The following is a 13817-nucleotide window of genomic DNA, read 5'->3' on the forward strand; positions in this document are numbered from 1 at the left end:
ACAAGAGAGAGAGAGAGAGCAACAGTGACAAGCTCTGTAAAAACCAAGTGCTGCTTCCTGGAAAATGGGGAAGGCTGACACTAGGCATTTGGAATGGACAGGCCATATCGGGGAGGGACTCTTCTTGTAGGAAAAAGAACTGCAATACAGAAAAAACCATGACACTATACCAATGCACTTGGTTTACACGATTAAGATATGTCATTTCGCCCCACCTCTCTGCCTTTCCCTGTCTCTACTCCCTCAACTTCCTTCCCCATGCCCTAAATAAACACTATTCTATAAAAAAAAAATGTCATTTCTAAATCTTCCACCCTTAGAGTCTTTCTGCCACCACCACGCACAGGGCAAGGTCAGCAAGGTGAGTGCTGACATGGACTCTGTAACTGTCTGTATCCATCATTATGAAAATGGAGCGGGCTACAGTAATGGCGACACACCTGTTACCTTAACTCCTTGTTCAGTACGTGACCGAACACTAGCAATGCATACTAGACCCAGAACCTTCCTCATAAATTCAAAGTAAGAATTATACTTGAAAACTTCAACTCTAAGACAGGAAGCATATAATACATTCCACATACAAGAACTCTAAAACAGTAGGAAAGTTACCAAATATTGTTATGCCAGACATAATTTACAGACATTCTCACTTAGTCCTAAATTCTGTAAATTATAAGTTATCATTTCTGGGATATCTAAAATTCCTATGGAAAAGTCCATATTTTATTATCTTTTAAATAAACACTAAGGGGTGACATCAAAACATGTCAGGCTGGGTTGGCGCACACCTTTAATCCCAGCATTCAAGAGGCTGAGGCAGGTGAATCTCTTGAGAGTTCAGGGCCAGCCTGGTCTGCAGTGTAAGTTCACAGTAAGCCAGCCAAGGCTCCACAGAGAAACCGTGGCTCGAAAAGCCAAAAAGTAAATAAAAATTAAAAATTAAAAAATAAATAAAAGACAGACTGTAACATGGTAGAGCAACATCAGTGTTGGTAATCGATAATCCAAGAAAAAGAACAGCTGCATCATATTAGATGTTAAAGACGTCACGAAAGACCAATTCTTAGGGTCAAAATATGCACACTTGCTTGCGCATACACACACACATGCACACACGCTCAAATCCACTTGAGTGTCTAAAGGAATGGTAGCCATTCTCACCAGAGCCCATTCATGGTAAGTTTACGTCAAAAACAACCCTCCACGCTCGTCCGCATGACTCGGTGTCTCAAATGTATACACTGGCTTGGGTGTCAGCGACTAAAAGGGAATCCCACTTGGTGATGCTGCCTCAGATGCGGTGTCCCTTAGGAAGCGGGACTACTGTCAGTGACTTCTGTGAGTACTGGACCGGGGCAGCGAGTGGGACAGGGACTGAGTTTTAGGGACTGTCCTGTTAAGCCACTGCCGGTATAAGGGAACTGTTAGCTGATTCACAGAACATAGGACCCCAGCATTCACTTGCAGAATAAGAGAAACAGGTGCCTCGGTGGGGGGAAGGAACTCGTGTTTTGGGGAATAAGGTGTTTGGCCTCCCGGTTCTTTCCTTCTTGCAGCCAGAAATAAGACCAACTGGAGTTTGGGGAAAGGCAATGGGCCATGTGGCTCAGCTCCCACTGCACTTCCTATTTTCTGATCTGATTATGATTTATGATCTTAATAACTATAATTTATGATCTAATTAATATTAATTAATAAGTGTGGGACTCATGCTGCCCAAAAGCCAAAGGCATGGAATCTGCTTTGTTGTTGTTCCTGTTGTTTTTCTCACTTTTCAACACAAGGAGAAAACAAAGTATCCTTTTTTATTTTTGTAACTCAAACCTCTTTACAGATTTGCGAGGCCTTTTAATGCTGGCTTCTGTGGTGACCTAACCCCTAAGATCATGGAGAGCAGGAGCCTCTAGGTGAACTGCAAGGACAGATTTTGCTGTTTACATACAATGCTCCTTGCACTTGCTGGCTCCAGAGCACAGGGTGAACAGAACACAAGTTCTGCAGAGGGTCAGGGGAAAGCTGCTTCCGGAGGGACCAGAGAGCACGAAGGGGAAGCAAGCTTCTCCAGACTTTTCTAGATGGCAGGTGCTGGCATCATGGGCCTGAAGGCAAATCAACTGTGTGAGACAGGCATGGACACCCAAGTGTCTGCCAAGCCAGGCACTGGGAAGGTCACCACAGATTTAAACAATGCCACTCTCACTACCGTTTGCTTTAAAATCTCCTTGGAAACCGTGCAAGTATGTGATGTGTTTATGACAATCACCTGGGCGGAGGAGAGGGATTCCAAGCCACTTCTGGGTCCTACAGATAACAAAATCCACATGTGTTCAAGTCCCTTATATAAAATGGTAATGTATTTGCACACACCCTACCCATGCCCTGCATATACTGTAACTCTTCCCTGTATTGCTCTTATCCTAACGAAGTGCAAATGTTATAATAGCTATACTGTATTGTTGAGGGAATAGCAAGTATAATGTCTGTACATATCAGCACAGGTTGGATTTTTCCCCCGGTAACGTCCATCTGTGTTTGACTGAATCTACAGACGGAAAACCCAGAGACACACAGGATCACCATGGTCACCATTTGTGTTTAAGCAAATTAGAAACACTACAGAGTTGTCTGTTTTTAATTCCTAATACGTGCTGCTGCGTATCCTTTGTCTGAAATGTTTCGGGCAGAAGTGTTTCTGTTTGGAATTGTATACACTTCCTGCTATTTTGTATCGAGGGACTTCACATCCCTAAACTGAGAGCCCGAAAGCAGAAGTGCTCCAAGCTGCACAGCCCTGGGAATCTTGCTGGCACTCAGAAGGCTGAAGACTGAGAATTTTGCCTTTCAGAGTGGAAATTCTCAAGCTGTACTGAAGGAGGGATAGAGAGAATGCCCACAAGCTCCTAGGAGGTCCTCAAGAGAATCGCTGACTCACATTGTGACTTGACTCTTTGCTATGCCTTCAATACTGTGACGGGTCTTACATGTTGGAACTGCTTCTGAAGCTGGAGGAGAGCTGGGGTCACAGGCCAGGGGAAGAGCGCTTACCTACCATAAATGAAGCCTGGGTTATGTTCTTTAGAACACAAAAGGGAAAAGGAAGGCAGCTTCTACGGCTCAACTGGGATTACTTTGGCCTGAGACCATGAAGTCTCTCATTCCTTGAGCCTTTTTTCCCCAGGCTAACTGCACTGATTCTGTTTGTGGTTATCACAAATGTGTTAGTCTGATTCTCAGCATGAAGACGGAAGAGGAAGTAGGCTTCTGAAGAGGAAGGCCTTGGTGGAGGACCATTAGGTTCCTGGTTGCCCTCCTCTCAAGAGACTAGGGTGGTTCTTTTGGAACTCCAAGTCAGTTCTGCAAGCAGGCTGTAATAAAGCTTGCACCTGACCCCCGAGAGTCCTGCTTTGGCTGACTATCTCAGCACCATCTCTTGGCTGTGTGTGGTGGTACACACCTTTAATCTCAGCACTTGGGAGGCAGAGGCAGGTGGGTCTCTGTGAATTCAAGGATAGACAATGAGTTCCAGGCAAAATTTATTTATGTATATTTATATATACATATGTTGTGTGTATACCACACACATACGGGTGCCTGTAGAGACCAAGAGTGGGTGTCAGATCTCCTGAGGCTGGAGTTAAGGCTGCTGACAAGGTGCAGAATGAACTCAGGTCCTCTGGAAGATCAGCAGGAGCTCTGAGTCACTAAGCCATCTAACCCCACACTCCTTTTCTCTGTAAGTTACCCGGCCTCCAGTATTCTAATGCAGTGAGGTCAAGCAGACTTACATAATACATGTTAATCCAGAAGAGCTTCTAGAAAATAAAGTTTCCACCTTTATATCCGCCTATCTGCATATTTAAATTCTACCACTTTCCACATTATCCCCATCTCTGCTTAGAGCTGCCAATCTAGGTCCCACTCTTGGCACTCATTTGCCTTTGAGCCTTTTTGCGTGCACACACAGAAGTGCGCATGCTTCCTCTTGCTTTGGGCATTGGCTCTCCCTTCTCAGGCCTGCAGTCTGTCTCCCAGTGACTGAGTATATATGAAACCTTGCTCTCCTATTAACCACTCATCTGCCCCTCTCTCCCAGTAGCCACTTTAAGAACTTAAATACTTATATTTCGCCGACTTATAATTTCAAATCGCTCACTTTTCTGCATATCCAAATGAACTAAAAACATCCAGAAAAAAGAGTCGAGTGGGACAAAGAACAGTGGTTCTCGACTCGTGTCATGACCCCTTTTGGGGGGGGGGGTCATATATCAGATATTTACATTACAATTTGTAATGGTAGCAAAGTTACAGTTAGGAAGTAGCAACAAAAACAATTTTTGCTACCACACCATGAGGAAGTGTAGTAAAGGGTTGCAGCATCGGGAAGGCTGAGAACCACTGCCCTAGAGCAACGGCATACACCTAGAGCACTCAACATTGTAACTTTGTTATAAAATGCCAGCCACCGAAGAGTGACACAATACACCAGTGAGAGAGAACTGCTGAGCTATGAGAGGAACTGGAAACGACATCCAGCAGCCGCAGCGCTGAGCCTGTGGTTTGGAAGGAAGGGAGCCACCAGGCCCCAGTGCGACCATCATGAACGTCAACTATGAGGGCTGGCACTCACAAGTCCCCATGTCCTGCAGAGCATGTTCCTTGCTCAGAGCCTGAGACAGCCACACGTGTGTGTTCAACCTCTCGTAACCTCTCTGTCCACTAGGCTGTCCCTCAGACAGGAGAAGAAACTCGACTCGAGCTCTCTTTTATGAATCCCGGGTCAACAAAGAATTGGCTTTTTCTGTCTGCAAGGCTCACCCTAGGCTTTAAACTCACAATCCCCCTGTTGCAGCTTCCTCGGTAATGGAGTTATTACCACAGTGCCATGGCGCACAGCTTTATGGTTTTTTGACGAACACTATTCATCTTTTGAAATGAACATCTGAAATAGTGGCAAATATGACTGGTTGGCTGGTTGGTTGATTGGCAAGAACAGGAAGACCTGGGGAAAAGATCCAACAGCCATGGGCCAGATGTTTTAAGCAGAAGTTAGGAGCATGGGTATCTTGGCTTTGGTCTGAGTTACTGTGACAAGCCTTGCATGTGTGTAAGACTGTCACAGCCTGGGAGTCTTTAGAAGATTTAGAAGTCTTTAGATTTAGAAGATCCAGTGGCAGAGCTAGGAACACAGAGAGCTCAGTGGTGGTGAGTGGGCTTAATGTGCATGAGCCCAAGTTCAGGTCCCAGCATCACCAAAAGAAAGAAAACCGAGTGGCATTGTGAACTAACCCACACAATATAGAATACATATTAAAATTATATATAATTTAAAAGGAAAAAATTTGGTCATAGTGACAAAAGCAAACCAAAGTAAGAACTTTTACCTACAAAATTTTTATAACATACGGCACTATTTCTATTCTACTAGGATATGTGTTTATCTGATACACTGTATATAGCTTGAACTGTACATCTGTGTAGCTCACAACACAAGTAAACACTGTTATTTATCCAGAATTACATTTGTACTATATTTTCAAAAGGGTACTTCATTGTTGAATTCTTTCAGCTATTATATTTTTCAGTTCATAAACTCATAAGCCAGAAATACTGTATCATTTTTATGCTATTAAATCAAAGTGAATCTTACTGACTTCCATCCCCCTTGGCTGGTAAGAGAGCCAGCCCTCCACTTCAGCCACACTCACCGCTTTTCTAGGGCTTCGGAAGCTCAAGGTTCTAGCCCGTGGTTCTTAACCTTCCTAATGCTGAGAGGCTTTAAGACAGTTCCTCATGGTGTGGTGACCCCAACCATGAAACGATCTTCACTGCTACTTCATAGCTGATAGCTGTAATTTGCTACTGGTCTGAGTTGTGATGTATCTGATATGCAGAATATCCAATATGTCACCCCTGAGAAAGGGTCGTTTAACTCCCAAAGGGCTTGCAACCCACAAGTTAAGATGGGGTGGTAGGATCCATGCAAGGCATGACAACCAAAACTTGGCCCCTGTTCCTATATCTGTCTCCCAGAAGTGCTGTCACAGTATAAATCCATGTATCCCTCCAGTCTTAGGCCAGAGCACTTGTGGGCTGTCTGTGAGAACGTAGGAGGCGTACGATCCTTCTGGGGCTTGGCTCTGCTGTTCCCTCCTGTCCCACTGCTCTGTTTGCTCTTATTTAAAGACACCGAGTTTCCTAAAAGATTTATCATTATTTATTTACTTATGTGCTTATTATGTGTACACGTCTGTGTCTGTGTGTGTACATGCAAATATTTGAATTTGACCACACGGAAAGGAGACAAATGCGGTAATCTAATTTCACTGTTACGGACTCTGTAAAGGTGCAGAGCAGGCAATATTAAGTCTAGAATATAGAGAATCATGTGCCATTTCACTCCAGAACAATAAATATGACAAACAAAGGCAAACGGGTGAATTCCCCCAGAAGGCTTTTCCAGCCATGGCGCACACTGAATTTCAAGAATGTTTAGGCAGTAAAGCAAAGCTCCTCCCACTCTCCAAAGGAACAGTAAGTCAGTCATGGGGTTAGCTCAGCATAGAGCACTCTCCTGGCACAGGCAAGGTGCTGAGTTTGTTTCCTAGCATCGCCAAAAGACAGCAGAGGTCATGTCAACTCGGGGCCAGGGACAGTACAGAGCTGTTGCAGGAGACCTGAGTTCAGCACCCAGAGCCCTCGCCATCACCAGGGTGTGCTACCACTGCTGGCATCTTGGTCCCTGCACTTGCACGCACCCAATATGGTCAGCCGTAAGTATACACAATAAAATAAATCTTGAAAGTTAATGTCAAAGGGGGATAGAGCCTGTCTTACGCAAGTGTCTAAGAATCTTTTTAATCTAAACAACAAAGCAATCATATTTTTTGTTTTCATTTGAAAAGTGGCTAGGCTGTCAAACTATAATAAAAATTTTATGAAGGAAAAAAGATTATAAAGTAATTGAACCAGTCATATATGTTCAAATAAAGCTTCATAAAATAAAGGTTTGAAAGCAATGTTCCAATTGAGAATAGGAAATCATAAAACTTGTCAAAAGAGCCTTTTAAAATAAAAAGCTGACTAGAAACTTCAGAACTGAAGTTTAAGCAAAATTCTAGGTCGGGAGGCTATTAAATGTAGCACAGTAGGGGCTAGAGAGATGGCTCAGCAGCTAACAGCACTGGCTGCTCCTCCACTGGACTTGAGTTCTATTCTTAGCGCCCACATGGTAGATCACAGCCACCCATAACTCCGGCTCCAGGGCATTGGACAAGTGCACTTGGAACACACACATGCAGGCAAAACATTCACATACACATAATTAATAATTAATTAATTAAAAATTTTAAGAAGCACAGTAGTTGAAGAAAGCATTAGTAAGGGAGAAGTCAAGAATGAAATATAGAAAGATAGAAATGGGCTGGACAGATGGCTCAGGGTTAAGGGCATTGGCTGAGCTAGCAAAGGACCTGTTTGATTCCCAGCCCCCACACGGTGACTCGCAACCATTTTTAAGTCCAGTCCCAGGGGATCTGACACCCTCTTCTGGCTTCCACGGGCACCAGGCACACATGCACTACACAGACAAAACACTCATATACCTAAAAAAAAAAAAATTGAGAGATTAAAAACAAAAATATAAAAGAGGCTAAAAGACATAACACGGTTTAAAGGTACAGTTCGCACTCAGCTGGGCTCTTAGAGGGAGAAAGGGACAAGAGCAACAGCAGAAGAAATGAGAATTTCTAAAAACTGCTGGAATATCATTCCACAGAGTTAGGAAGCTGAAAGGATTCTTAGCACTGCTGGCTGCTGGTTCGCACCATGCAGTCTCCTCACTCAGGAGGTACAGGTGAACGATCACCAAGAGGTGATCAGGACCAGCCTGGTCTGCATAGCAACTTCCAGCCAACCAGTGCACTCTGGTCTGGCCAGAGGGCTTAGTAAGCTAAGGTGCCTGGGGCCAAGCCGGAGGACTTGAGGTCAGTCCCTGGTACCCATGTGGCAAAAGAAGAAAACCCACTCTTACAGAGAGCATGCTGCCCTGCCCCCCACCTCACCTCACCTCATTTGATTAAAAAAAAAAAGTCCCAGTAAGGTAAAACTAAGCCCACATGTAGGTACACTAATGTGAGTATATGGAACACCGCACACCACAAGTTTTAGGACCATCCAGAAGGAAAAACCACGACTCACATCCCGAGTGACAAGACTGAAAGGTAACTTTCTCTACAGCAACAGACCGCTTAAATACGGCCTAGCCTATCTGGTGCAAGCAAGGTTGGTTTACCCTAGAAACGGGTGTAATTCACCTGTGGCCATCTTAGAAGAAGCACACGGAGAGAAAATCTGTTGTTGAAATACATCAAAACGGCTGGGTGGTGGCGGTGCACACTTTTGATCCCAGCACTCACGGGGCAGAGGCAGGTGGATCGCTCTGAGTTCAAGGCCAGCCTGGTCTACAGATGAGTTCCAGGACAGCTAGGGCTACACAGAGTAACCCTGTCTTGAAAAACCATAAGCTAAAAAATAAATAAATCAAAATGAATTTCTACCCTTATTGTTTGGGGGGAAATACAAACTAACCATGCTAAAGTAGCACTTTTTATTTATTTTAGAAGACCCAAAATACGAAGTGTAGGAAAGGATAAAACACACTGGACTGGTGGAATGGCTCAGCAGGTAAAGTGACTGCCACCAAGCTTGATGACCTGAGTTCAAGCCCTGGTCTGGAACTCATACAGTGGAAGGAGAGAAGAAATTCCTACAAGTTGTGCTCTGACCTTGACAGACATACTATGGCATGTGCCGACAGATGACTGTTATAAAACCACTGACAACAGAGGACTGCTGTGGGAGCATGAATGGGTTAATTAGAGATAGCTTACCCTGATGCAAGCATCTGTCCATCGTGGGAAAAGGCACAGGCCAGAACAGGGGCACAGTGCCCACTTAGTGTGCTTCTATATTTTAACTCAAAGCCTGTAATTAGCAAGGCGAGAGAAATTAATAAGTTTATGATGCCTACAATTTAAGTCAATACTACTTCATTAATACACTTAACAATGTGAGCAAAAATCCTCATGTATTCATTCAGATAATCAGATAATTATGATGTAGTTTTATGAGAAGGTTTAAAAACATCAGTAATAGCTGGGTATGTAGCTTTGAGTCCAACACACACACACACACACACACACACACACACACAGACACACAGACACAGACACAGACACACACACACACACACACACACACACACACGCTCCAATAATAATTTTTTCTTATAACCCATTAAATCAGTGCCATCAATGACAGATTATTTTGAATAATGCAAAGAGTAGGCTGGAAAAATTTCATAATCACTAACATCTTTAGACATGTGAAGGGTACCCAATTTATTTGCCTGATAAGATAAAGATAGGCTGGCCAACAGCCTTAAAAGCCTTAAAAATACCACATGCTTATGTTTTGTAAAACCTAACATTACCAAACATTTTGTCTTCTGTACATAAATCACTGGTAATTTACACATCCTACTAATCCACATCTACGGAACTCTTAGAAGTACTATACTAGCTGGGCAGTGGTGGTGCATGCCCTTAGTCACAGCATTTGGGGGTTGAGGGGAGGGCACAGGCAGGCAGATCTCTGTGAGTTAGAGGGCAGCCTGGCCCACTGAGAAGCCCTGTCTCAAAACAAGCAACCAAAAGAAAGTGCGATCATAAAATCCTTTCTATGCTTTTTAGAATCACTGAAAAATAAACACACAGAACTCAGTGTATTCTGGTGCCAACATATAGGTGTAGCCCTAAGAGGTTATGGGGTATGGGTGACATCTGTGCTGAAGGGCCAGCTGTTGCCAGAGACAGCCAACATTTAACCAGAATTACAACCAGGAAGGTTGTAGGAGCAGCAAAGGCTTCAAGCTCAAAGCGGGACGAACGGGTTTTAACGTGGGAGAGCAGTAAGAGCGTTAAGACAGTGACAAATTCTAGACCACAAGGTGAGCTTTCAAGTGTTCGTCTCAACAGTCACCAGGACTGTGGGACTCGTACAAAGAAGGGTTTATACGCAGGTCCTGGACCCAGGCCTGTTTGTGTCCTCTGAAACTGTCAAGCGGAGTAAGGGGCAAATGGTGACGCCTGCTGTCTAAGGAGGCTTTCTCGGCCCGCTTAAGAAACAGGCTGAAGTTGGAATTGAAGTGCTTATCTTCCTGCTTCCAGCTCCAAAGTACTCAGATTTTAAGAGCGTACCATCTTAATAAAACATTCTTTTTTTTTTTTTTTTTTTGGTTCTTTTTTTCGGAGCTGGGGACCGAACCCAGGGCCTTGCGCTTCCTAGGCAAGCGCTCTACCACTGAACTAAATCCCCAGCCCCTTAATAAAACATTCTTAAAACAGGCTTTTACTATCATTTAAAATATCCAGAGTATCTTAAGTTAAAAAGAATTAAAAAGAAAGAAAGAAAGAAAAAAAAAAAAAAAACCACTGTAATTTCTGACAGTTAAAACATACCTAAGACACGGGTAAAAGAAACAACCCAGAGTTTGATCTCACAGTCTTGACCACACGATGCCAATCGGTAAAGCTGAAGGCCGTGCTCTCCGCCTAAAAAATGTTGAAGCAGAAAAACACAAGCAAATATGAAGAATCGGTAAAACATTTAAACCAAGAGGTTTTGATCACATTGAGATCTGTTAATGTGACTCATATATGGCATGTAAACCAGGCATGCTTGTTATCTGGCACTAATAAAATGATTACAGAACTTCTTACATATTATATAGGATTATAACTCCAGTCTAAAATTGATGTTTTTAAAAAGTCCTTTTGGGGGGCTGGAAAGATGGCTCAGTGGTTAAGAGCACTGACTGCTCTTCCAGAGGTCCTGAGTTCAAATCCCAGCAACCACATGGTGGCTCACAAACATCTGTAATGAGATCTGATGCCCTCTCCTGGTATGTCTGAAGACAGCAACAGTGTTCGCATATAAATAAAATGAATAAATTAATTAAAAAAAGTCCTTTTGGGCTCAAAGTTCTGTTAACATATCAATTATTATATATTACAATTTATTATATATAACATTATCAAATACTAATATACTAAATAAGCCAGTATTTAGTCATGAAAGCGGAACATCTTCCAAATGAATTTTAGAAATTATGAGGCTGTCATTAGTGGGAAAAAAAATTAGAAAATTCAGTTTAAGAATGTTAGGGAAAGGGGATAACATTTGTAATGTAAATAACAAAATATCTAATTAAAAAAGAAAGAAAAATAGAAAAAGACTGTTAAATGGTTAGTCACACCCATGGCCTTTGGAAGAAGCCATTCTTTTTTTTTTTTCCGGAGCTGAGGACCGAACCCAGGGCCTTGCGCTTGCTAGGCAAGCACTCTACCACTGAGCTAAGTCCCCAATCCCGGAAGAAGCCATTCTTAAAAAGCCTCTGTAATGTACATGGAATAATTATAACTGATTTTCCATTTGATTTGACCAAGAGAAAAGCGTGAACTACATAAATGTGAAATCATATCAATCTAGCTGATCTGCTAGAAAATATTACAGTTTAGCAAAATTAACCGAATCAAGTTGGCATCTCGGAAGTGGCCAGATGATGTTTCTTGGGGAATTTAGAACTTCACTGTATTTACTACACTAAAGTCCCTGAGTGAGTGGAGGTGACAGGATGCTGATAGCGTCGGTCCAGGCTCTTCCACAGCTGCTGCCACAGCACAGAGGACATCTTACACAGGTGGCTCACATGCACACACACCCTCCTTGCTCTCCTGGCTCACTGTAGACCCTTTTGCAACAGTGAAAACTTCCCTGTCTGGTTACTGAGTTTCTTTGCAATGTTCTTTTTCAACAAGTGCTTGCCTTCAAAGATAGGGAGAAGGTACCACAAAAACCGGCCAAGTGGTTCCTGTCTCTTATAAGCCATCCTGGTAATAAATGACACAAAACAATCATTGAAAGACTAAAACGCTTAACTAAATTGGGTAGAGACTTTGACCGAAGAATAGGTTCATAAAAGTAAAATCTATTAAGCATAAATAAAATGTTAAAAGGTTAAAACAGAAAAGATTCTATCTATCAAGCAATTTTGACGGCCAAGCTCTAGTGTCCACTGGGTGAAAGGGCCCAACATATAGGGGTAGCCGTAAGAGGTTATGGGGTATGGGCGACATCTGTGCTGAAGGGCCAGCTGCTGCCAGAGACAGCTAACATTTAACCAGAATTACAACCGGGTAGGTTATAAGGGACATTGTTTGAAAAGCAAACCAATGCAAGGAGCAGAGGAATCTGTGTGGTAAGAGAACGTATAAAGCCAGGACTAGGCTTTTACACTTCAATTAGGGTTAGGTGCGACATGCTGGACAGGTACTTATATGTGTGCCCTGGGATTTGAAATTGAACCTTCCCTGTACTTAAATCACTGAGGGCTCTGGAGTAAGGGGAATGTGGAAGCCACTCTGTCTTCTTGCTGTGCCAAGGCTGCCTCTAGCATCACTGAGAGCCACATGTGGGTACTGAACCCTATGATACACAGACCAGATTTCAAAGGCTTCCTACAAGGGAAAGTGTTTTCTTAATTTGTACCTATTGTCATTCAACCACATCCACTGTGGTAAGTAATTCACTCCTTTGTTGCCACAGACACCTCTCATCTGATGGTAAAACTAGAGAGGGTGGAGGCAGAAACTCTCCTCTAACATGGGCAATGAAAGAGAACAAGGGTAACTGCCCTATCCAATGTCTCAATTTAAAACCTAGAGTTTACTTTAATCAGGAATTCTTGTCTCGTGTTGAAGAAAAAAAAATCAGTTGTGTTACCAAACACCTTAGTTTTTGGAAGATTACATTAGTAAAGTCAAAATGTCACTTCTATTTCCAATTTGTTGTATGTACATGATCGTGTGTGCATATGCACATGGGAGCCAGAGGTCAGTATTAGGTGGCTTCCTCAACTGCTTCCCACAGACTGTGAGAAAAGCTCTGCCAGTCCCAATCTGAGCCCTGCCGACCTGGCTAGCTCCTGTGCAGGCCCCAGGGCACCCCAGTCTGCCTCCCCAGTGCTGAGATAGTGGGGGCACACAGGCCACTGCTGGATTGCTGGGTGGTGCTGGAGACCCAAATGCATGCCTCCTTCTGGGCCGCATAGCAAGCTGATTAGCAACTTTAGTTCCCCACCCCTTTCTGAATCTGCAAATTTCCTATTCCTACCACAATTTCGATTTTTAAAAAAGACAGTAAAAGCAACAGTTAAGACTATGCAACCAAACCTATTGTGAGGAGCTGAACCATCCCGTACGGACTTTTTAAAAGGTACATTTTTTTCATGTAAGAGTTCTTCACCGTTCATTTTGATCTGAAAGGATAAGAGAGGGAAGGATGATTCTGAAATAGAACGGAGAGGCCCTCAGGACTAATGATGAAGTGGGAACTCAAAGGACCAAGTCACAGGAATTACAGACAGGGGTCCGGTGCTTAGAAGAGTGAGCAGACCAACCAGAGAGAGGCTGTGAGGAAAAGCTGCAGCAGGTGATCCCGAGGTCGTGTGCCTTCTCGCTGTGCAGACACCTCATTCTGTCATCCCACACTGTCAAGTCCCCTCCCGAGGAGCCAGTGACAAGGAGGCCTCCGTCAGGAGAAAACGCACAGGCCACCAATGAGCTGTCCTTGACACTACCACACCTGAAACAGAACAGAGCAGGACCGGGGTTCAGAGGCTTGGACCTTCTATTACAGTCCCTTTAGAAATGACAACCGGCCGTGACAGAACCAGGAGTGACCGGTGCCTACAAATA

At 43.5% G+C, this 13817-nt stretch overlaps 1 protein-coding gene across 6 annotated transcripts in view; it reads right to left on the minus strand.

Moving 5' to 3' along the window:
• The window catches only part of Wdsub1 (WD repeat, sterile alpha motif and U-box domain containing 1), a 32408-nt gene that overhangs the window by 12678 nt on the left and 5913 nt on the right, over positions 1-13817 (minus strand). For 4 of the 6 annotated variants that reach the window (XM_063284111.1, XM_006234211.5, XM_017591892.2 and 1 more), the window contains exons 3-5: positions 13520-13704; positions 10521-10613; positions 8892-8985 (exon numbers count right to left, since the gene is read on the minus strand). In XM_063284111.1, coding sequence (XP_063140181.1) covers positions 8892-8985; positions 10521-10613; positions 13520-13704 — 372 coding nt within the window. Of the gene's footprint in view, position 1; positions 8526-8891; positions 8986-10520; positions 10614-13519; positions 13705-13817 lie in introns of those variants that run through there. The other 2 variants (XM_039105392.2, XM_063284112.1) reach the window with 2 other exon arrangements.

This window comes from Rattus norvegicus, chromosome 3 (assembly GCF_036323735.1).
Source record: "Rattus norvegicus strain BN/NHsdMcwi chromosome 3, GRCr8, whole genome shotgun sequence".
NCBI lineage: Eukaryota > Metazoa > Chordata > Mammalia > Rodentia > Muridae > Rattus > Rattus norvegicus.